The sequence below is a fragment of the Anguilla anguilla genome, chromosome 5, assembly GCF_013347855.1.
Source record: "Anguilla anguilla isolate fAngAng1 chromosome 5, fAngAng1.pri, whole genome shotgun sequence".
Taxonomy (NCBI): Eukaryota; Metazoa; Chordata; class Actinopteri; order Anguilliformes; family Anguillidae; genus Anguilla; species Anguilla anguilla.
This window is the reverse complement of record NC_049205.1, coordinates 9,239,128-9,258,606: the sequence shown is the minus strand read 5'-3', so window position 1 is coordinate 9,258,606 and position 19,479 is coordinate 9,239,128. Positions and strand designations below refer to the sequence as shown.

The window sequence follows — 19,479 nt, the reverse complement described above, 5'->3', positions numbered from 1 at the left end:
GGTTGTTGTTGGGGCAGTGGTTGTTCTTGGTGCTGTGGTTGTTGTGGGTACTGTAGTTGTAGTTGGGGCTGCTGTTGTTGTAGGTGCTGCAGTTGTTGTCGGTGCTGTAGTTGTAGTTTGGGCTGCAGTTGTAGTAGGTGCTGCAGTTGTTGTCGGTGCTGCAGTTGTAGTTGGGGCTGCAGTTGTAGTGGGCGATGTGGTTGTAGTTGTAGTTGGGGCTGCAGTTGTAGTGGGTGCTGCAGTTGTAGTGGGCGATGTGGTTGTAGTTGTAGTTGGGGCTGCAGTTGTAGTGGGTGCTGCAGTTGTAGTTGGGGCTGCAGTTGTAGTGGGCGATGTGGTTGTAGTAGGTGCTGCAGTTGTTGTCGGTGCTGTAGTTGTAGTTGGGGCTTTGGTTGTTGTTGGTGCTGTGGTTGTTGTGGGTGCTATGGTTGTTGTAGGTGCTGTAGTTGTAGTTGGGGCTGCAGTTGTAGTGGGCGATGTGGTTGTAGTTGGGGCTGCAGTTGTAGTGGGTGCTGCAGTTGTAGTTGGGGCTGCAGTTGTAGTGGGCGATGTAGTTGTAGTTGGGGTTGCAGTTGTAGTGGGAGATGTGGTTGTAGTTGGGGCTGCAGTTGTAGTAGGTGCTGCAGTTGTTGTCGGTGCGGTAGTTGTAGTTGGGACTGTGGTTGTTGGTGGGGCAGTGGTTGTTGGTGCTGTGGTTGTTGTGGGTGCTGCAGTTGTAGTTGGGGCTGCAGTTGTTGTGGGCGATGTGGTTGTAGTTGGGGCTGCAGTTGTAGTGGGTGCTGCAGTTGTAGTTGGGGCTATTGTTGTTGGTTCTGCAGTTGTTGTCGGTGCTGTAGTTGTAGTTGGGGCTGCAGTTGTAGTGTGTCCTGCAGTTGTAGTTGGGACTGCAGTTGTAGTTGGGGCTGCAGTTGTAGTGGGTGCTGCAGTTGTAGTTGGGGTTGAAGTTGTAGTGGGAGATGTGGTTGTAGTTGGGGCTGCTGTTGTAGTGGGTGCAGCAGTTGTAGTTGGGGCTGCAGTTGTAGTAGGTGCTGCAGTTGTAGTTGGGACTGCAGTTGTAGTGGGTGCTGCAGTTGTAGTTGGGGCTGCAGTTGTAGTGGGTGCTGCAGTTGTAGTTGGGGCTGCAGTTGTAGTGGGCAATGTGGTTGTAGTTGGGGCTGCAGTTGTAGTGGGTGCTGCAGTTGTAGTTGTGGCTGCAGTTGTAGTGGTCGATCTGGTTGTAGTTGGGGCTGAAGTTGTAGTGGGTACAGCAGTTGTAGTGGGCGATGTGGTTGTAGTTGGGGCAGCAGTTGTTGTCAGGGCTGTAGTTGTCGTTTGAGCTGCAGTTGTAGTAGGTGCTGCAGTTGTTGTCGGTGCTGTAGTTGTAGTGGGTGCTGCAGTTGTAGTTGGGGCTGCAGTTGTAGTGGGCGATGTGGTTGTAGTTGGTGCTGCAGTTGTAGTGGGTGCTGCAGTTGTAGTTGGGGCTGTTGTTGTTGGTTCTGCAGTTGTTGTCGGTGCTGTAGTTGTAGTAGGGGCTGTGGTTGTTGTTGGTGCTGTGGTTGTAGTGGGTGCTGCAGTTGTAGTTGGGGCTGCAGTTGTCGTGGGCGATGTGGTTGTAGTTGGGGCTGCAGTTGTAGTGGGTGCTGCAGTTGTAGTTGGGACTGTTGTTGTTGGTGGTGCTTCAGTTGAGGTTGGCACTGTGGTTGTTGTGGGTGCTGTAGTTGAACTTGGGACTGCAGTTGTACTGGGTGCCGTAGTTGTTGTTGGGGCTGCAGTTGTAGTTGGGGCTGCCGCTGTTGTCAAGGCTGCTGTTGTTGTGCGAGCTGCAGTTGTAGTGGGTGCTGCAGTTGTCGTTGGGGCTCTTGTTGTTGTTGGGGCAGTGGTTGTTGTTGGTGCTGTGGTTGTTGTGGGTGCTGCAGTTGTCGTTGGGGCTGCAGTTGTAATGGGTACTGCAGTTGTAGTTTTGGCTGCTGTTGTTGTGGGAGCTGCAGTTGTAGTAGGGGCTGCAGTTGTAGTGGGTGCTGCAGTTGTTGTTGGGGCAGCAGTTGTCGTAGAGTTGGGTAACGTTTCACTGACACTAATACTGCTGGCAGTAATGTTGAGCTCCGAGACTGTTGAGTTTTCGACTGCCTCCTGCATTACATCGGTCACGTCTTGCACAGTCGGCAGGGGATCTGAGGTTGTATTAGAGAAAATCATCTGTGTTTCTGTGATTGTGGATCCTCTCCTACAAAAGAATACACATGTCAATCAGATATGGTAATGATTTACACATGATTAGGATCTTAGCAAATGAGTGTGCTCACATCCACCAGAAAAAAAGAATGCACAAACAGGCACAAAGACTAACATACCTGTGCACGCACACACACACACACACACACAGACACACACTCACACAAACAGTCATTCTTAGAGAAAGAATAGATGAATCTGACATTACCTGAAACGTAGGATGATCAGTTTGAAGAAGGAATGAAAAAAACGTCTGAAGATGGGTTCAAGCTGAAAACAGAGGTTTGGTTATTTAACAACTATTGGCATAAACTGTTTTAAATCATTGTGTATTCATTACTGAACTAAGAAACAACAGCTCAATGTAAGGTACACATGTGCTTGTTTGTGTTTTTACAAGCAAATATAAGACAGCACTATCTGCAATGTAAAGCCTCACCAAATCCTTGATGCGTTGTTCTCTGTACTTGAAAGCCGGGGATTCACGATTTGCCAAATCATCTTGGAAGGGGTCGAAGGAGGTGAACACCAGGTACAACACTTGTGTGGCAGCACGTGTAGTGGTAGCTTTGGTTGTAGTGGGGGCTACAGTTGTTGTTCGTGCTGTTGTCGTAGTTGGGGCTGTGGTTGTTGTTGGGGCAGTGGTTGTTGTTGGTGCTGCGGTTGTTGTAGGTGCTGCAGTTGTTGTCGGTGCTGTAGTTGTAGTTTGGGCTGCAGTTGTAGTAGGTGCTGCAGTTGTTGTCGGTGCTATAGTTGTAGTTTGGGCTGCAGTTGTAGTAGGTGCTGCAGTTGTTGTCGGTGCTGTAGTTGTACTTGGTGCTGTAGTTGTAGTTGGTGCTGTGGTTGTTGTCGGGGCAATGGTTGTTGTTGGTGCTGTGGTTGTTCTGGGTGCTGTAGGTGGGGCTGCAGTTGTAGTAGGTGCTGTAGTTGTTGTAGGTGCTGTAGTTGTAGTTTGGGCTGCAGTTGTAGTAGGTGCTGCAGTTGTTGTCAGTGCTGTAGTTGTAGTTTGGGCTGCAGTTGTAGTAGTTGCTGCAGTTGTTGTCGGTGCTGTAGTTGTAGTTTGGGCTGCAGTTGTAGTAGTTGCTGCAGTTGTTGTCGGTGCTGTAGTTGTACTTGGTGCTGTAGTTGTAGTTGGTGCTGTGGTTGTTGTCGGGGCATTGGTTGTTGTTGGTGCTGTGGTTGTTGTGGGTGCTGTAGTTGGGGCTGCAGTTGTAGTAGGTGCTGCAGTTGTTGTCGGTGCTGCAGTTGTAGTTGGGGCTGTGGTTGTTGTTGGGGCAGTGGTTGTTGTGGGTGCTGTGGTTGTTGTGGGTGCTGTAGTTGTAGTTGGGGCTGCAGTTGTAGTAGTTTCTGCAGTTGTTGTCGGTGCTGTAGTTGTAGTTTGGGCTGCAGTTGTAGTAGTTGCTGCAGTTGTTGTCGGTGCTGTAGTTGTACTTGGTGCTGTAGTTGTAGTTGGTGCTGTGGTTGTTGTCGGGGCATTGGTTGTTGTTGATGCTGTGGTTGTTGTGGGTGCTGTAGTTGGGGCTGCAGTTGTAGTAGGTGCTGCAGTTGTTGTTGGTGCTGCAGTTGTAGTTGGGGCTGTTGTTGTTGTTGGGGCAGTGGTTGTTGTTGGTGCTGTGGTTGTTGTGGGTGCTGTAGTTGTAGTTGGGGCTGCAGTTGTTGTAGGTGCTGCAGTTGTTGTCGGTGCTGTAGTTGTAGTTTGGGCTGCAGTTGTAGTAGGTGCTGCAGTTGTGGTCGGTGCTGTAGTTGTAGTTGGGGCTGTGGTTGTTGTTGGGGCAGTGGTTGTTGTTAGTGATGTGGTTGTTGTGGGTGCTGTAGTTGTAGTTTGGGGTGCAGTTGTAGTAGGTGCTGCAGTTGTTGTCGGTACTGTACTTGTAGTTTGGGCTGCAGTTGTAGTTGGTGCTGTGGTTGTTGTCGGGGCATTGGTTGTTGTTGGTGCTGTGGTTGTTGTTGGTGCTGTAGTTGCGGCTGCAGTTGTAGTAGGTGCTGCAGTTGTTGTCGGTGCTGTAGTTGTAGTAGGGGCTGTGGTTGTTGTTGGTGCTGTGGTTGTTGTGGGTGCTGTAGTTGTACTTGGTGCTGTAGTTGTAGTTGGGGCTGTGGTTGTTGTTGGGGCAGTGGTTGTTGTTGGTGCTGCGGTTGTTGTGGGTGCTGTAGTTGTAGTTGGGGCTGCAGTTGTTGTAGGTGCTGCAGTTGTTGTCGGTGCTGTAGTTGTAGTTTGGGCTGCAGTTGTACTAGGTGCTGCAGTTGTTGTCGGTGCTATAGTTGTAGTTTGGGCTGCAGTTGTAGTAGGTGCTGCAGTTGTTGTCGGTGCTGTAGTTGTACTTGGTACTGTAGTTGTAGTTGGTGCTGTGGTTGTTGTCGGGGCAATGGTTGTTGTTGGTGCTGTGGTTGTTCTGGGTGCTGTAGGTGGGGCTGCAGTTGTAGTAGGTGCTGTAGTTGTTGTAGGTGCTGTAGTTGTAGTTTGGGCTGCAGTTGTAGTAGGTGCTGCAGTTGTTGTCAGTGCTGTAGTTGTAGTTTGGGCTGCAGTTGTAGTAGTTGCTGCAGTTGTTGTCGGTGCTGTAGTTGTAGTTTGGGCTGCAGTTGTAGTAGTTGCTGCAGATGTTGTCGGTGCTGTAGTTGTACTTCGTGCTGTAGTTGTAGTTGGTGCTGTGGTTGTTGTCGGGGCATTGGTTGTTGTTGGTGCTGTGGTTGTTGTGGGTGCTGTAGTTGGGGCTGCAGTTGTAGTAGGTGCTGCAGTTGTTGTCGGTGCTGCAGTTGTAGTTGGGGCTGTGGTTGTTGTTGGGGCAGTGGTTGTTGTGGGTGCTGTGGTTGTTGTGGGTGCTGTAGTTGTAGTTGGGGCTGCAGTTGTAGTAGTTTCTGCAGTTGTTGTCGGTGCTGTAGTTGTAGTTTGGGCTGCAGTTGTAGTAGTTGCTGCAGTTGTTGTCGGTGCTGTAGTTGTACTTGGTGCTGTAGTTGTAGTTGGTGCTGTGGTTGTTGTCGGGGCATTGGTTGTTGTTGATGCTGTGGTTGTTGTGGGTGCTGTAGTTGGGGCTGCAGTTGTAGTAGGTGCTGCAGTTGTTGTTGGTGCTGCAGTTGTAGTTGGGGCTGTTGTTGTTGTTGGGGCAGTGGTTGTTGTTGGTGCTGTGGTTGTTGTGGGTGCTGTAGTTGTAGTTGGGGCTGCAGTTGTTGTAGGTGCTGCAGTTGTTGTCGGTGCTGTAGTTGTAGTTTGGGCTGCAGTTGTAGTAGGTGCTGCAGTTGTTGTCGGTGCTGTAGTTGTAGTTGGGGCTGTGGTTGTTGTTGGGGCAGTGGTTGTTGTTAGTGATGTGGTTGTTGTGGGTGCTGTAGTTGTAGTTTGGGGTGCAGTTGTAGTAGGTGCTGCAGTTGTTGTCGGTACTGTACTTGTAGTTTGGGCTGCAGTTGTAGTTGGTGCTGTGGTTGTTGTCGGGGCATTGGTTGTTGTTGGTGCTGTGGTTGTTGTTGGTGCTGTAGTTGCGGCTGCAGTTGTAGTAGGTGCTGCAGTTGTTGTCGGTGCTGTAGTTGTAGTAGGGGCTGTGGTTGTTGTTGGTGCTGTGGTTGTTGTGGGTGCTGTAGTTGTACTTGGTGCTGTAGTTGTAGTTTGGGCTGCAGTTGTAGTAGGTGCTGCAGTTGTTGTCAGTGCTGTAGTTGTAGTTTGGGCTGCAGTTGTAGTAGTTGCTGCAGTTGTTGTCGGTGCTGTAGTTGTAGTTTGGGCTGCAGTTGTAGTAGTTGCTGCAGATGTTGTCGGTGCTGTAGTTGTACTTGGTGCTGTAGTTGTAGTTGGTGCTGTGGTTGTTGTCGGGGCATTGGTTGTTGTTGGTGCTGTGGTTGTTGTGGGTGCTGTAGTTGGGGCTGCAGTTGTAGTAGGTGCTGCAGTTGTTGTCGGTGCTGCAGTTGTAGTTGGGGCTGTGGTTGTTGTTGGGGCAGTGGTTGTTGTGGGTGCTGTGGTTGTTGTGGGTGCTGTAGTTGTAGTTGCGGCTGCAGTTGTAGTAGTTTCTGCAGTTGTTGTCGGTGCTGTAGTTGTAGTTTGGGCTGCAGTTGTAGTAGTTGCTGCAGTTGTTGTCGGTGCTGTAGTTGTACTTGGTGCTGTAGTTGTAGTTGGTGCTGTGGTTGTTGTCGGGGCATTGGTTGTTGTTGATGCTGTGGTTGTTGTGGGTGCTGTAGTTGGGGCTGCAGTTGTAGTAGGTGCTGCAGTTGTTGTTGGTGCTGCAGTTGTAGTTGGGGCTGTTGTTGTTGTTGGGGCAGTGGTTGTTGTTGGTGCTGTGGTTGTTGTGGGTGCTGTAGTTGTAATTGGGGCTGCAGTTGTTGTAGGTGCTGCAGTTGTTGTCGGTGCTGTAGTTGTAGTTTGGGCTGCAGTTGTAGTAGGTGCTGCAGTTGTTGTCGGTGCTGTAGTTGTAGTTGGGGCTGTGGTTGTTGTTGGGGCAGTGGTTGTTGTTAGTGATGTGGTTGTTGTGGGTGCTGTAGTTGTAGTTTGGGGTGCAGTTGTAGTAGGTGCTGCAGTTGTTGTCGGTACTGTACTTGTAGTTTGGGCTGCAGTTGTAGTTGGTGCTGTGGTTGTTGTCGGGGCATTGGTTGTTGTTGGTGCTGTGGTTGTTGTTGGTGCTGTAGTTGCGGCTGCAGTTGTAGTAGGTGCTGCAGTTGTTGTCGGTGCTGTGGTTGTAGTAGGGGCTGTGGTTGTTGTTGGTGCTGTGGTTGTTGTGGGTGCTGTAGTTGTACTTGGTGCTGTAGTTGTAGTTGGGGCTGTGGTTGTTGTTGGGGCAGTGGTTGTTGTTGGTGCTGTGGTTGTTGTGGGTTCTGTAGTTGGGGCGGAAGTTGTAGTAGGTTCTGCAGTGTTTGTCGGTGCTGTAGTTGTAGTTGGGGCTGTGGTTGTCGTTGGGGCAGTGGTTGTTCTTGGTGCTGTGGTTGTTGTGGGTACTGTAGTTGTAGTTGGGGCTGCAGTTGTAGTGGGTGCTGCAGTTGTTGTCGGTGCTGCAGTTGTAGTTGGGGCTGCAGTTGTAGTGGGCGATGTGGTTGTAGTTGTAGTTGGGGCTGCTGTTGTTGTGGAAGCTGCAGTTGTAGTAGGGGCTGCGGTTGTAGTGGGTCCTGCAGTTGTTGTTGGGGCAGCAGTTGTCGTGGAGCTGGGTAACGTTTCACTGACACTAATACTGCTGGCAGTAATGTTGAGCTCCGGGACTGTTGAGTTTTCGACTGCCTCCTGCAGTACATCGGTCACGTTTTGCACAGTCGGCAGGGGATCTGAGGTTGTATTAGAGAAAATCATCTGTGTTTCTGTGATTGTGGATCCTCTCCTAGAAAAGAATACACATGTCAATCACATATGGTAATGATTTGCACATGATTAGGATCTTAGCAAATGAGTGTGCTCACACCCACCAGAAAAAAAGAATGCACAAACAGGCACAAAGACTAACATACCTGTGCACGCACACACACACACACAGACACACACTCACAGAAACAGTAATTCTTAGACAAAGAATAGATGAATCTGACATTACCTGAAACGTAGGATGATCAGTTTGAAGAAGGAACGATAAAAACGTCTGAAGATGGGTTCAAGCTGAAAACAGAGGTTTGGTTATTTAACAACTATTGGCATAAACTGTTTTAAATCATTGTGTATTCATTACTGAACTAAGAAACAATAGCTCAATGTAAGGTACACATGTGCTTGTTTGTTTTTTTACAAGCAAATATAAGACAGCACTATCTGCAATGTAAAGCCTCACCAAATCCTTGATGCGTTGTTCTCTGTACTTGAAAGCCGGGGATTCACGTTTTTCCAAATCATCTTGGAAGGGGTCGAAGGAGATGAACACCAGGTACAACACTTGTGTGGCTGCAGGTGTAGTGGTAGCTTTGGTTGTAGTGGGGGCTACAGTTGTTGTTCGTGCTGTTGTCGTAGTTGGAGCTGTGGTTGTTGTTGGTGCTGTGGTTGTTGTGGGTGCTGCAGTTGTCGTTGGGGCTGCAGTTGTTGTAGGTGCTGCAGTTGTTGTCGGTGCTGTAGTTGTAGTTTGGGCTGCAGTTGTAGTAGGTGCTGCAGTTGTTGTCGGTGCTGTAGTTGTAGTTGGGGAAGTGGTTGTTGTTGGTGCTGTGGTTGTTGTGGGTGCTGTAGTTGTTGTCGGTGCTGTAGTTGTAGTTGGGGCTGTGGTTGTTGTTGGTGCTGTGGTTGTTGTGGGTGCTGTAGTTGTTGTCGGTGCTGTAGTTGTAGTTGGGGCTGTGGTTGTTGTTGGTGCTGTGGTTGTTGTGGGTGCTGTAGTTGTAGTTGGGGCTGCAGTTGTTGTAGGTGCTGTGGTTGTTGTGGGTTCTGTAGTTGGGGTGGCAGTTGTAGTAGGTTCTGCAGTGTTTGTCGGTGCTGCAGTTGTTGTCGGTGCTGTAGTTGTACTTGGTGCTGTAGTTGTAGTTGGGGCTGTGGTTGTTGTTGGGGCAGTGGTTGTTGTTGGTGCTGTTGTTGTTGTGGGTTCTGTAGTTGGGGCGGCAGTTGTAGTAGGTTCTGCAGTGTTTGTTGGTGCTGTAGTTGTAGTTGGGGCTGTGGTTGTAGTAGTTGCTGCAGTTGTTGTCGGTGCTGTAGTTGTACTTGGTGCTGTAGTTGTAGTTTGTGCTGTGGTTGTTGTCGGGGCATTGATTGTTGTTGGTGCTGTTGTTGTTGTGGGTTCTGTAGTTGGGGCGGCAGTTGTAGTAGGTTCTGCAGTGTTTGTCGGTGCTGTAGTTGTAGTTGGGGCTGTGGTTGTTGTTGGGGCAGTGGTTGTTGTTGGTGCTGTGGTTGTTGTGGGTTCTGTAGTTGGGGCAACAGTTGTAGTAGGTTCTGCAGTGTTTGTCGGTGCTGTAGTTGTAGTTGGGGCTGTGGTTGTCGTTGGGGCAGTGGTTGTTCTTGGTGCTGTGGTTGTTGTGGGTACTGTAGTTGTAGTTGGGGCAACAGTTGTAGTAGGTTCTGCAGTGTTTGTCGGTGCTGTAGTTGTAGTTGGGGCTGTGGTTGTTATTGGGGCAGTGGTTGTTGTTGGTGCTGTGGTTGTTGTGGGTACTGTAGTTGTAGTTGGGGCAACAGTTGTAGTAGGTTCTGCAGTGTTTGTCGGTGCTGTAGTTGTAGTTGGGGCTGTGGTTGTCGTTGGGGCAGTGGTTGTTCTTGGTGCTGTGGTTGTTGTGGGTACTGTAGTTGTAGTTGGGGCAACAGTTGTAGTAGGTTCTGCAGTGTTTGTCGGTGCTGTAGTTGTAGTTGGGGCTGTGGTTGTTGTTGGGGCAGTGGTTGTTGTTGGTGCTGTGGTTGTTGTGGGTACTGTAGTTGTAGTTGGGGCAACAGTTGTAGTAGGTTCTGCAGTGTTTGTCGGTGCTGTAGTTGTAGTTGGGGCTGTGGTTGTTGTTGGGGCAGTGGTTGTTGTTGGTGCTGTTGTTGTTGTGGGTTCTGTAGTTGGGGCGGCAGTTGTAGTAGGTTCTGCAGTGTTTGTCGGTGCTGTAGTTGTAGTTGGGGCTGTGGTTGTTGTTGGGGCAGTGGTTGTTGTTGGTGCTGTGGTTGTTGTGGGTTCTGTAGTTGGGGCAACAGTTGTAGTAGGTTCTGCAGTGTTTGTCGGTGCTGTAGTTGTAGTTGGGGCTGTGGTTGTCGTTGGGGCAGTGGTTGTTCTTGGTGCTGTGGTTGTTGTGGGTACTGTAGTTGTAGTTGGGGCAACAGTTGTAGTAGGTTCTGCAGTGTTTGTCGGTGCTGTAGTTGTAGTTGGGGCTGTGGTTGTTGTTGGGGCAGTGGTTGTTGTTGGTGCTGTGGTTGTTGTGGGTACTGTAGTTGTAGTTGGGGCAACAGTTGTAGTAGGTTCTGCAGTGTTTGTCGGTGCTGTAGTTGTAGTTGGGGCTGTGGTTGTCGTTGGGGCAGTGGTTGTTCTTGGTGCTGTGGTTGTTGTGGGTACTGTAGTTGTAGTTGGGGCAACAGTTGTAGTAGGTTCTGCAGTGCTTGTCGGTGCTGTAGTTGTAGTTGGGGCTGTGGTTGTTGTTGGGGCAGTGGTTGTTGTTGGTGCTGTGGTTGTTGTGGGTACTGTAGTTGTAGTTGGGGCAACAGTTGTAGTAGGTTCTGCAGTGTTTGTCGGTGCTGTAGTTGTAGTTGGGGCTGTGGTTGTTGTTGGGGCAGTGGTTGTTGTTGGTGCTGTTGTTGTTGTGGGTTCTGTAGTTGGGGCGGCAGTTGTAGTAGGTTCTGCAGTGTTTGTCGGTGCTGTAGTTGTAGTTGGGGCTGTGGTTGTTGTTGGGGCTGTGGTTGTTGTTGGTGCTGTGGTTGTTGTGGGTTTTGTAGTTGGGGCGGCAGTTGTAGTAGGTTCTGCAGTGTTTGTCGGTGCTGTAGTTGTAGTTGGGGCTGTGGTTGTTGTTGGGGCAGTGGTTGTTGTTGGTGCTGTGGTTGTTGTGGGTTCTGTAGTTGGGGCAACAGTTGTAGTAGGTTCTGCAGTGTTTGTCGGTGCTGTAGTTGTAGTTGGGGCTGTGGTTGTCGTTGGGGCAGTGGTTGTTCTTGGTGCTGTGGTTGTTGTGGGTACTGTCGTTGTAGTTGGGGCAACAGTTGTAGTAGGTTCTGCAGTGTTTGTCGGTGCTGTAGTTGTAGTTGGGGCTGTGGTTGTTGTTGGGGCAGTGGTTGTTCTTGGTGCTGTGGTTGTTGTGGGTACTGTAGTTGTAGTTGGGGCAACAGTTGTAGTAGGTTCTGCAGTGTTTGTCGGTGCTGTAGTTGTAGTTGGGGCTGTGGTTGTTGTTGGGGCAGTGGTTGTTGTTGGTGCTGTGGTTGTTGTTGGTACTGTAGTTGTAGTTGGGGCAACAGTTGTAGTAGGTTCTGCAGTGTTTGTCGGTGCTGTAGTTGTAGTTGGGGCTGTGGTTGTTGTTGGGGCAGTGGTTGTTGTTGGTGCTGTTGTTGTTGTGGGTTCTGTAGTTAGGGCGGCAGTTGTAGTAGGTTCTGCAGTGTTTGTCGGTGCTGTAGTTGTAGTTGGGGCTGTGGTTGTTGTTGGGGCAGTGGTTGTTGTTGGTGCTGTGGTTGTTGTGGGTTCTGTAGTTGGGGCAACAGTTGTAGTAGGTTCTGCAGTGTTTGTCGGTGCTGTAGTTGTAGTTGGGGCTGTGGTTGTCGTTGGGGCAGTGGTTGTTCTTGGTGCTGTGGTTGTTGTGGGTACTGTAGTTGTAGTTGGGGCAACAGTTGTAGTAGGTTCTGCAGTGTTTGTCGGTGCTGTAGTTGTAGTTGGGGCTGTGGTTGTTGTTGGGGCAGTGGTTGTTGTTGGTGCTGTGGTTGTTGTGGGTACTGTAGTTGTAGTTGGGGCAACAGTTGTAGTAGGTTCTGCAGTGTTTGTCGGTGCTGTAGTTGTAGTTGGGGCTGTGGTTGTCGTTGGGGCAGTGGTTGTTCTTGGTGCTGTGGTTGTTGTGGGTACTGTAGTTGTAGTTGGGGCAACAGTTGTAGTAGGTTCTGCAGTGCTTGTCGGTGCTGTAGTTGTAGTTGGGGCTGTGGTTGTTGTTGGGGCAGTGGTTGTTGTTGGTGCTGTGGTTGTTGTGGGTACTGTAGTTGTAGTTGGGGCAACAGTTGTAGTAGGTTCTGCAGTGTTTGTCGGTGCTGTAGTTGTAGTTGGGGCTGTGGTTGTTGTTGGGGCAGTGGTTGTTGTTGGTGCTGTTGTTGTTGTGGGTTCTGTAGTTGGGGCGGCAGTTGTAGTAGGTTCTGCAGTGTTTGTCGGTGCTGTAGTTGTAGTTGGGGCTGTGGTTGTTGTTGGGGCTGTGGTTGTTCTTGGTGCTGTGGTTGTTGTGGGTTCTGTAGTTGGGGCGGCAGTTGTAGTAGGTGCTGCAGTTGTTGTCGGTGCTGTAGTTGTAGTTGGGGCTGTGGTTGTTGTTGGTGCTGTGGTTGTTGTGGGTGCTGTAGTTGTAGTAGGGGCTGCAGTAATTGCTGTTGAAGTGACATTAATAGAGTTGGCAGTAATGTTGAGCCCCGGGACAGCTGATGTTTCTACTGCCTGTATCATTACATCGGTCACGTTTTCTGCGGTCGGCGGGGATTCTGAAGTTGTGTTAGAGAAAATCATCTCTGTTTCTGTGATTGTGGATCCTCTCCTAGAAAAGAATGCAGATGTCAATCACATATGGTAATGATTTACACATGGTTTGGATCTTAGCAGATGAATGTACTCACACCCACCAGAAAATCGAATGCATAAACAGACACAAAGCCAAACACACATGCGCACACACACAAACAGTAATTCTTAGACAAAGAATGGATCAATCTGACATTACCTGAAACGTATGATGATCAGTTTGAAGAAGGAACGATAAAAACGTCTGAAGAAGGGTTCAAGCTGAAAACAGAGGTTTGGTTATTTAACAACTATTGGCATAAACTGTTTTAAATCATGGTGTATTCATTACTGAACTAAGAAACAACAGCTCAATGTAAGGTACACATGTGCTTGGTTGTTTTTTTACAAGCAAATATAAGACAGCACTATCTGCAATGTAAAGCCTCACCGAATCCTTGATGCGTTTTTCTCTGGACTTGAAAGCCTGGGATTCACGATTTGCCAAATCATCTTGGAAGGGGTCGAAGGAGATGAACACCAGGGACAACACTTGTGTGGCTGCAGGTGTAGTGGTAGCTTTGGTTGTAGTGGTTGTTGTTGTTCGTGCTGTTGTCGTAGTTGGGGCTGCAGTTGTAGTTGGGGCTGCAGTTGTTTTCAGTGCTGTAGTTGTAGTTGGGACTGCCATTGTAGTGGGAGCTTTTGTTGTAGTTGGGGCAGCTGTTGTTGTTGGCGCTAAAGTAGTTGTGGGGGCAACTGTTGTAGTTGGAGCTACTGTCATAGTTGGGACAGCTGTTGTAGTTGGGGCTATTGTAGTTCCGGGTGCTGCCGTTGTTGCGGCTAATGTAGTTGTGGGGGCGGCTGTTGTAGTTGGGGCTAAAGTTGTTGTGGGTGCAGCTGCTGTGGTTGGAGCTTTAGTAGTAGTTGGGGGAGCTGTTGTGGTTGGGGCTATAGTAGTTGTGGGGGCTGCTGTTGTTGTTGGAGCTAAAGTAGTTGTGGGGGCAGTTGTTGTGGTTGGGGCTAAAGTTGTTGTGGGTGCAGCTGTTGTGGTTGGAGCTTTAGTAGTTGTTGGGGGAGCTGTTGTGGTTGGGGCTATAGTAGTTGTGGAAGCGGCTGCTGTTGTTGGAGCTTTAGTAGTAGTTTGGGGAGCTGTTGTGGTTGGAGCTTTACTAGTTGTTGGGGGAGCTGTTGTTGTTGGAGCTAAAGTAGTTGTGGGGGCAGTTGTTGTGGTTGGAGCTTCAGTAGTTGTTCGGGCAGCTGTTGTGGTTGGGGTTAAAGTAGTTGTGGAGGGAGGTGTTGTGGTTGGAGCTTTAGTAGTTATGGGGGTGGCTGTTGTTGTTGAAGCTGAAGTAGTTGTGGGGGCAGTTGTTGTGGTTGGGGCTAAAGTTGTTGTGGGTGCAGCTGTTGTGGTTGGAGCTTTAGTAGTTGTTGGGGGAGCTGTTGTGGTTGGGGCTATAGTAGTTGTGGAAGCGGCTGTTGTTATTGGAGCTTTAGTAGTAGTTTGGGGAGCTGTTGTGGTTGGAGCTTTACTAGTTGTGGGGGTGGCTGTTGTTGTTGGAGCTTTAGTAGTAGTTGGGGCAGCTGTTGTTGTTGGAGCTTCAGTAGTTGTTGGGGGAGCTGTTGTTGTTGGGGCTATAGTAGATGTGGGGGCAGCTGTTGTGGTTGGAGTTAAAATAGTTGTGGGGGCGGTTGTTGTTTTTGGAGCTAATGTAGTTGTGGGGGCAGCTGTTGTGGTTGGAGCTTCAGTAGTTGTTGGGACAGCTATTGTGGTTGGGGCTAAAGTAGTTGTGGGGGCAGGTGTTGTGGTTGGAGCTTTAGTAGTTGTGGGGGTGGCTGTTGTTGCTGGAGCTGAAGTAGTTATGGGGGCAGTTGTTGTTGTTGGAGCTAATGTAGTTGTCGAGCCAACTGTTGTGGTTGGGGCTAAAGATGTTGTTGGGGCAACTGTTGTGGTTGGAGCTTTAGTAGTTGTGGGGGTGGCTGTTGTTCCTGGAGGTGAAGTAGTTATGACGGCAGCTGTTGTTGTTGGAGCTAATGTAGTTGTCGAGCCAGCTGTTGTGGTTGGGGCTAAAGTTGTTGTGGGTGCAGCTGTTGTGGTTGGAGCTTTAGTAGTTGTTGGGGGAGCTGTTGTGGTTGGGGCTATAGTAGTTGTGGGGGTGGCTGTTGGTGTTGGAGCTTTAGTAGTAGTTGGGGCAGCTGTTGTTGTTGGAGCTTCAGTAGTAGTTGGGGGAGCTGTTGTTGTTGGGGCTAAAGTAGTTGTGGGGGCAGGTGTTGTGGTTGGAGCTTTAGTAGTTGTGGGGGTGGCTGTTGTTTCTGGAGGTGAAGTAGTTATGGCGGCAGCTGTTGTTGTTGGAGCTAATGTAGTTGTCGAGCCAGCTGTTGTGGTTGGGGCTAAAGTAGTTGTGGGTGCAGCTGTTGTTGTTGAAGCTGACGTAGTTGTGGGGGCAGCTGTTGTGGTTGTAGCTTTTGTAGTAGTTGGGGGAGCTGTTGTTGTTGGGGCTAAAGTAGTTGTGGGGGCAACTGTTGTGGTTGGAGCTTTAGTAGTTGTGGGGGTGGCTGTTGTTTCTGGAGGTGAAGTAGTTATGGCGGCAGCTGTTGTTTTTGGAGCTAATGTAGTTGTCGAGCCAGCTGTTGTGGTTGGGGCTAAAGTTGTTGTGGGTGCAGCTGTTGTGGTTAGAGATTTAGTAGTTGTTGGGGGAGCTGTTGTGGTTGGGGCTATAGTAGTTGTGGAAGCGGCTGTTGTTGTTGGAGCTTTAGTAGTAGTTGGGGCAGCTGTTGTTGTTGGAGCTTCAGTAGTAGTTGAGGGAGCTGTTGTTGTTGGGGCTAAAGTAGTTGTGGTGGCAGGTGCTGTGGTTGGAGCTTTTGTAGTTGTGGGGGTGGCTGTTGTTTCTGGAGGTGAAGTAGTTATGGCGGCAGCTGTTGTTGTTGGGGGAGCTGTTGTTGTTGGGGCTAAAGTAGTTGTGGGGGCAGGTGTTGTGGTTGGAGCTTTAGTAGTTGTGGGGGTGGTTGTTGTTTCTGGAGGTGAAGTAGTTATGGCGGCAGCTGTTGTTGTTGGAGCTAATGTAGTTGTCGAGCCAGCTGTTGTGGTTGGGGCTAAAGTAGTTGTGGGTGCAGCTGTTGTTGTTGAAGCTGACGTAGTTATGGGGGCAGCTGTTGTGGTTGTAGCTTTTGTAGTAGTTGGGGGAGCTGTTGTGGTTGGGGCTATAGTAGATGTGGGGGCGGCTGTTGTTGGAGCTGAAGTAGTTGTGGGGGCAACTGTTGTGGTTGGAGCTTTAGTAGTTGTGGGGGTGGCTGTTGTTTCTGGAGGTGAAGTAGTTATGGCGGCAGCTGTTGTTGTTGGAGCTAATGTAGTTGTCGAGCCAGCTGTTGTGGTTGGGGCTAAAGTTGTTGTGGGTGCAGCTGTTGTGGTTGGAGCTTTAGTAGTTGTCGAGCCAGCTGTTGTGGTTGGGGCTAAAGTTGTTGTGGGTGCAGCTGTTGTGGTTGGAGCTTTAGTAGTTGTTGGGGGAGCTGTTGTGGTTGGGGCTATAGTAGTTGTGGAAGCGGCTGTTGTTGTTGGAGCTTTAGTAGTAGTTGGGGCAGCTGTTGTTGTTGGAGCTTCAGTAGTAGTTGAGGGAGCTGTTGTTGTTGGGGCTAATGTAGTTGTCGAGCCAGCTGTTGTGGTTGGGGCTAAAGTTGTTGTGGGTGCAGCTGTTGTGGTTGGAGCTTTAGTAGTTGTTGGGGGAGCTGTTGTGGTTGGGGCTATAGTAGTTGTGGAAGCGGCTGTTGTTGTTGGAGCTTTAGTAGTAGTTTGGGGAGCTGTTGTGGTTGGAGCTTTACTAGTTGTGGGGGTGGCTGTTGTTGTTGGAGCTTTAGTAGTAGTTGGGGCAGCTGTTGTTGTTGGAGCTTCAGTAGTAGTTGGGGGAGCTGTTGTTGTTGGGGCTAAAGTAGTTGTGGGTGCAGCTGTTGTTGTTGAAGCTGACGTAGTTATGGGGGCAGCTGTTGTGGTTGTAGCTTTTGTAGTAGTTGGGGGAGCTGTTGTGGTTGGGGCTATAGTAGATGTGGGGGCGGCTGATGTTGGAGCTGAAGTAGTTGTGGGGGCAACTGTTGTGGTTGGAGCTTTAGTAGTTGTGGGGGTGGCTGTTGTTTCTGGAGGTGAAGTAGTTATGGCGGCAGCTGTTGTTGTTGGAGCTAATGTAGTTGTCGAGCCAGCTGTTGTGGTTGGGGCTAAAGTTGTTGTGGGTGCAGCTGTTGTGGTTGGAGCTTTAGTAGTTGTCGAGCCAGCTGTTGTGGTTGGGGCTAAAGTTGTTGTGGGTGCAGCTGTTGTGGTTGGAGCTTTAGTAGTTGTTGGGGGAGCTGTTGTGGTTGGGGCTATAGTAGTTGTGGAAGCGGCTGTTGTTGTTGGAGCTTTAGTAGTAGTTTGGGGAGCTGTTGTGGTTGGAGCTTTACTAGTTGTGGGGGTGGCTGTTGTTGTTGGAGCTTTAGTAGTAGTTGGGGCAGCTGTTGTTGTTGGAGCTTCAGTAGTAGTTGGGGGAGCTGTTGTTGTTGGGGCTAAAGTAGTTGTGGGTGCAGCTGTTGTTGTTGAAGCTGACGTAGTTGTGGGGGCAGCTGTTGTGGTTGTAGCTTTTGTAGTAGTTGGGGGAGCTGTTGTGGTTGGGGCTATAGTAGATGTGGGGGCGGCTGTTGTTGGAGCTGAAGTAGTTGTGGGGGCAACTGTTGTGGTTGGAGCTTTAGTAGTTGTGGGGGTGGCTGTTGTTTCTGGAGGTGAAGTAGTTATGGCGGCAGCTGTTGTTGTTGGAGCTAATGTAGTTGTCGAGCCAGCTGTTGTGGTTGGGGCTAAAGTTGTTGTGGGTGCAGCTGTTGTGGTTGGAGCTTTAGTAGTTGTTGGGGGAGCTGTTGTGGTTGGGGCTATAGTAGTTGTGGAAGCGGCTGTTGTTGTTGGAGCTTTAGTAGTAGTTTGGGGAGCTGTTGTGGTTGGAGCTTTACTAGTTGTGGGGGTGGCTGTTGTTGTTGGAGCTTTAGTAGTAGTTGGGGCAGCTGTTGTTGTTGGAGCTTCAGTAGTAGTTGGGGGAGCTGTTGTTGTTGGGGCTAAAGTAGTTGTGGGAGCAGGTGTTGTGGTTGGAGCTTTAGTAGTTGTGGGGGTGGCTGTTGTTTCTGGAGGTGAAGTAGTTATGGCGGCAGCTGTTGTTGTTGGGGGAGCTGTTGTTGTTGGGGCTAAAGTAGTTGTGGGGGCAGGTGTTGTGGTTGGAGCTTTAGTAGTTGTGGGGGTGGCTGTTGTTTCCGGAGGTGAAGTAGTTATGGCGACAGCTGTTGTTGTTGGAGCTAATGTAGTTGTTGAGCCAGCTGTTGTGGTTGGGGCTAAAGTAGTTGTGGGTGCAGCTGTTGTTGTTGAAGCTGACATAGTTGTGGGGGCAGCTGTTGTAGTTGGACCTTTAGTAGTTGTTGGGGCAGCTGTTGTGGTTGGGGCTAAAGTAGATGTGGGGGCGGCTGTTGTTGGAGCTGAAGTAGTTGTGGGGGCAACTGTTGTGGTTGGAGCTTTAGTTGTTGTGGGGGTGGCTGTTGTTTCTGGAGGTGAAGTAGTTATGGCGGCAGCTGTTGTTGTTGGAGCTAATGTAGTTGTCGAGCCAGCTGTTGTGGTTGGGGCTAAAGTTGTTGTGGGTGCAGCTGTTGTGGTTGGAGCTTTAGTAGTTGTTGGGGGAGCTGTTGTGGTTGGGGCTATAGTAGTTGTGGAAGCGGCTGTTGTTGTTGGAGCTTTAGTAGTAGTTTGGGGAGCTGTTGTGGTTGGAGCTTTACTAGTTGTGGGGGTGGCTGTTGTTGTTGGAGCTTTAGTAGTAGTTGGGGCAGCTGTTGTTGTTGGAGCTTCAGTAGTAGTTGGGGGAGCTGTTGTTGTTGGGGCTAAAGTAGTTGTGGGGGCAGGTGTTGTGGTTGGAGCTTTAGTAGTTGTGGGGGTGGCTGTTGTTTCTGGAGGTGAAGTAGTTATGGCGGCAGCTGTTGTTGTTGGGGGAGCTGTTGTTGTTGGGGCTAAAGTAGTTGTGGGGGCAGGTGTTGTGGTTGGAGCTTTAGTAGTTGTGGGGGTGGCTGTTGTTTCCGGAGGTGAAGTAGTTACGGCGACAGCTGTTGTTGTTGGAGCTAATGTAGTTGTTGAGCCAGCTGTTGTGGTTGGGGCTAAAGTAGTTGTGGGTGCAGCTGTTGTTGTTGAAGCTGACATAGTTGTGGGGGCAGCTGTTGTAGTTGGACCTTTAGTAGTTGTTGGGGCAGCTGTTGTGGTTGGGGCTAAAGTAGTTGTGGGGGCAGGTGTTGTGGTTGGAGCTTTAGTAGTTGTTGGGGCAGCTGTTGTGGTTGGGGCTAAAGTAGTTGTGGGGGCAGCTGTTGTGGTTGGAGCTTCAGTAGTTGTTTGAACAGCTGTTGTGGTTGGGGTTAATGTAGTTGTGGGGGCAACTGTTGTCGTTGGAGCTAAAGTAGTTGTGGAAGAGGCTGTTGTGGTTGGGGCTAAGGCTGTTGTGGGTTCAGCTGTTGTGGTTGGAGCTAAAGTTGTTGTGGAGGCAGCTGTTGTGGTTGGAGCTTCTGTAGTTGTGGTGGCAGCTGTTGTGGTTGGAGCTTTGGTAGTAGTTGGCGCAGCTGTTGTGGTTGGGGCTGAAGTTGTTGTGGGCACAGCTGTTGTGGTTGGGGCTTTAGTAGTAGTTGGGAGAGTGGTTGTGGTTACGGCTATAGTAGTTGTGGGGGCAGCTGTTGTTGTTGGATGTCCTGTGGTAGGGGTTGCAGTGGTGGTCACAGCTGGAATGCAAGTAATGTTATTGTGGCTAACATTTTTGAAACTTTAGAAACACCTGTAATATCAACTCTATCTTTTTTTTTTTTGCCCCATATAGAGATGTAGGCTAATTTGGCAGAAAGCATGACAGTACTTGTTAGAGGTGTTGTTATTTCATTTACCTGGAGTTGTGGTTGATACATTGTGTGCTGCAATCACATTCATTGCTGAAGCTGAAAATATTGAAATTTGGATTAAAAATTATATTTACATTCAAGATCACTTTTATTGACTATTTTTTGATAAGTTCAGTCCTCTTGAAACAATCATATAGCTGCATATTTGTTCATATTTTCCTCCAGCATTTATTTTTGTGTTCTGTTCCCAGAGGTATAATATTTGAGCTCATTGACATTACCTATTGAGATTTTATGGACAAAAATGGACAGATGAAAAACTGACATGCTAAATCTTTTCCATGCCAGTGAATGTTTAAAATAATAATTTTACATGGGATCATGTTCTTTCAGTGACAAAATTATTTACTTT

General features: G+C 49.3%; 2 protein-coding genes across 2 annotated transcripts; both read right to left on the bottom strand.

Annotated features, from left to right (window-relative positions):
• Nucleotides 1-216: 216 nt before the first annotated feature.
• On the bottom strand, nucleotides 217-840 carry LOC118227515 (threonine-rich protein-like; the record flags this gene model as incomplete). Its single annotated transcript, XM_035418054.1, has 1 exon — nucleotides 217-840. A coding segment is annotated over one exon (624 nt), but the record flags the coding sequence as incomplete, so codon positions are not given.
• An 817-nt stretch (nucleotides 841-1,657) lies between these two features.
• Nucleotides 1,658-18,387, bottom strand: LOC118227514 (mucin-2-like). Its single transcript, XM_035418053.1, has 4 exons — nucleotides 17,610-18,387; nucleotides 14,050-17,216; nucleotides 12,658-12,719; nucleotides 1,658-1,799 (listed from the first exon to the last, which is right to left on the bottom strand). The coding sequence occupies exons 1-4, from the start codon at nucleotides 18,385-18,387 to the stop codon at nucleotides 1,658-1,660; spliced, it is 4,149 nt and encodes a 1,382-aa protein (XP_035273944.1).
• Nucleotides 18,388-19,479: the final 1,092 nt, after the last annotated feature.

Coding starts and splice junctions, on each gene's coding strand:
- LOC118227514 (XM_035418053.1), bottom strand. CDS start 18,387: ATGTCAGCTTCAACAACAACAGCTGCACCCACAACTACTTTAGCCCCA. Junction 12,720..14,049: donor CCATAACTACTTCAGCTCCA/GCAACAACAGCC, acceptor ACCCCTTCCAAG/ATGATTTGGCAAATCGTGAA. Junction 1,800..12,657: donor AAAAACGCATCAAGGATTCG/GTGAGGCTTTAC, acceptor CTACAACTGCAG/CTCGCACAACAACAGCAGCC.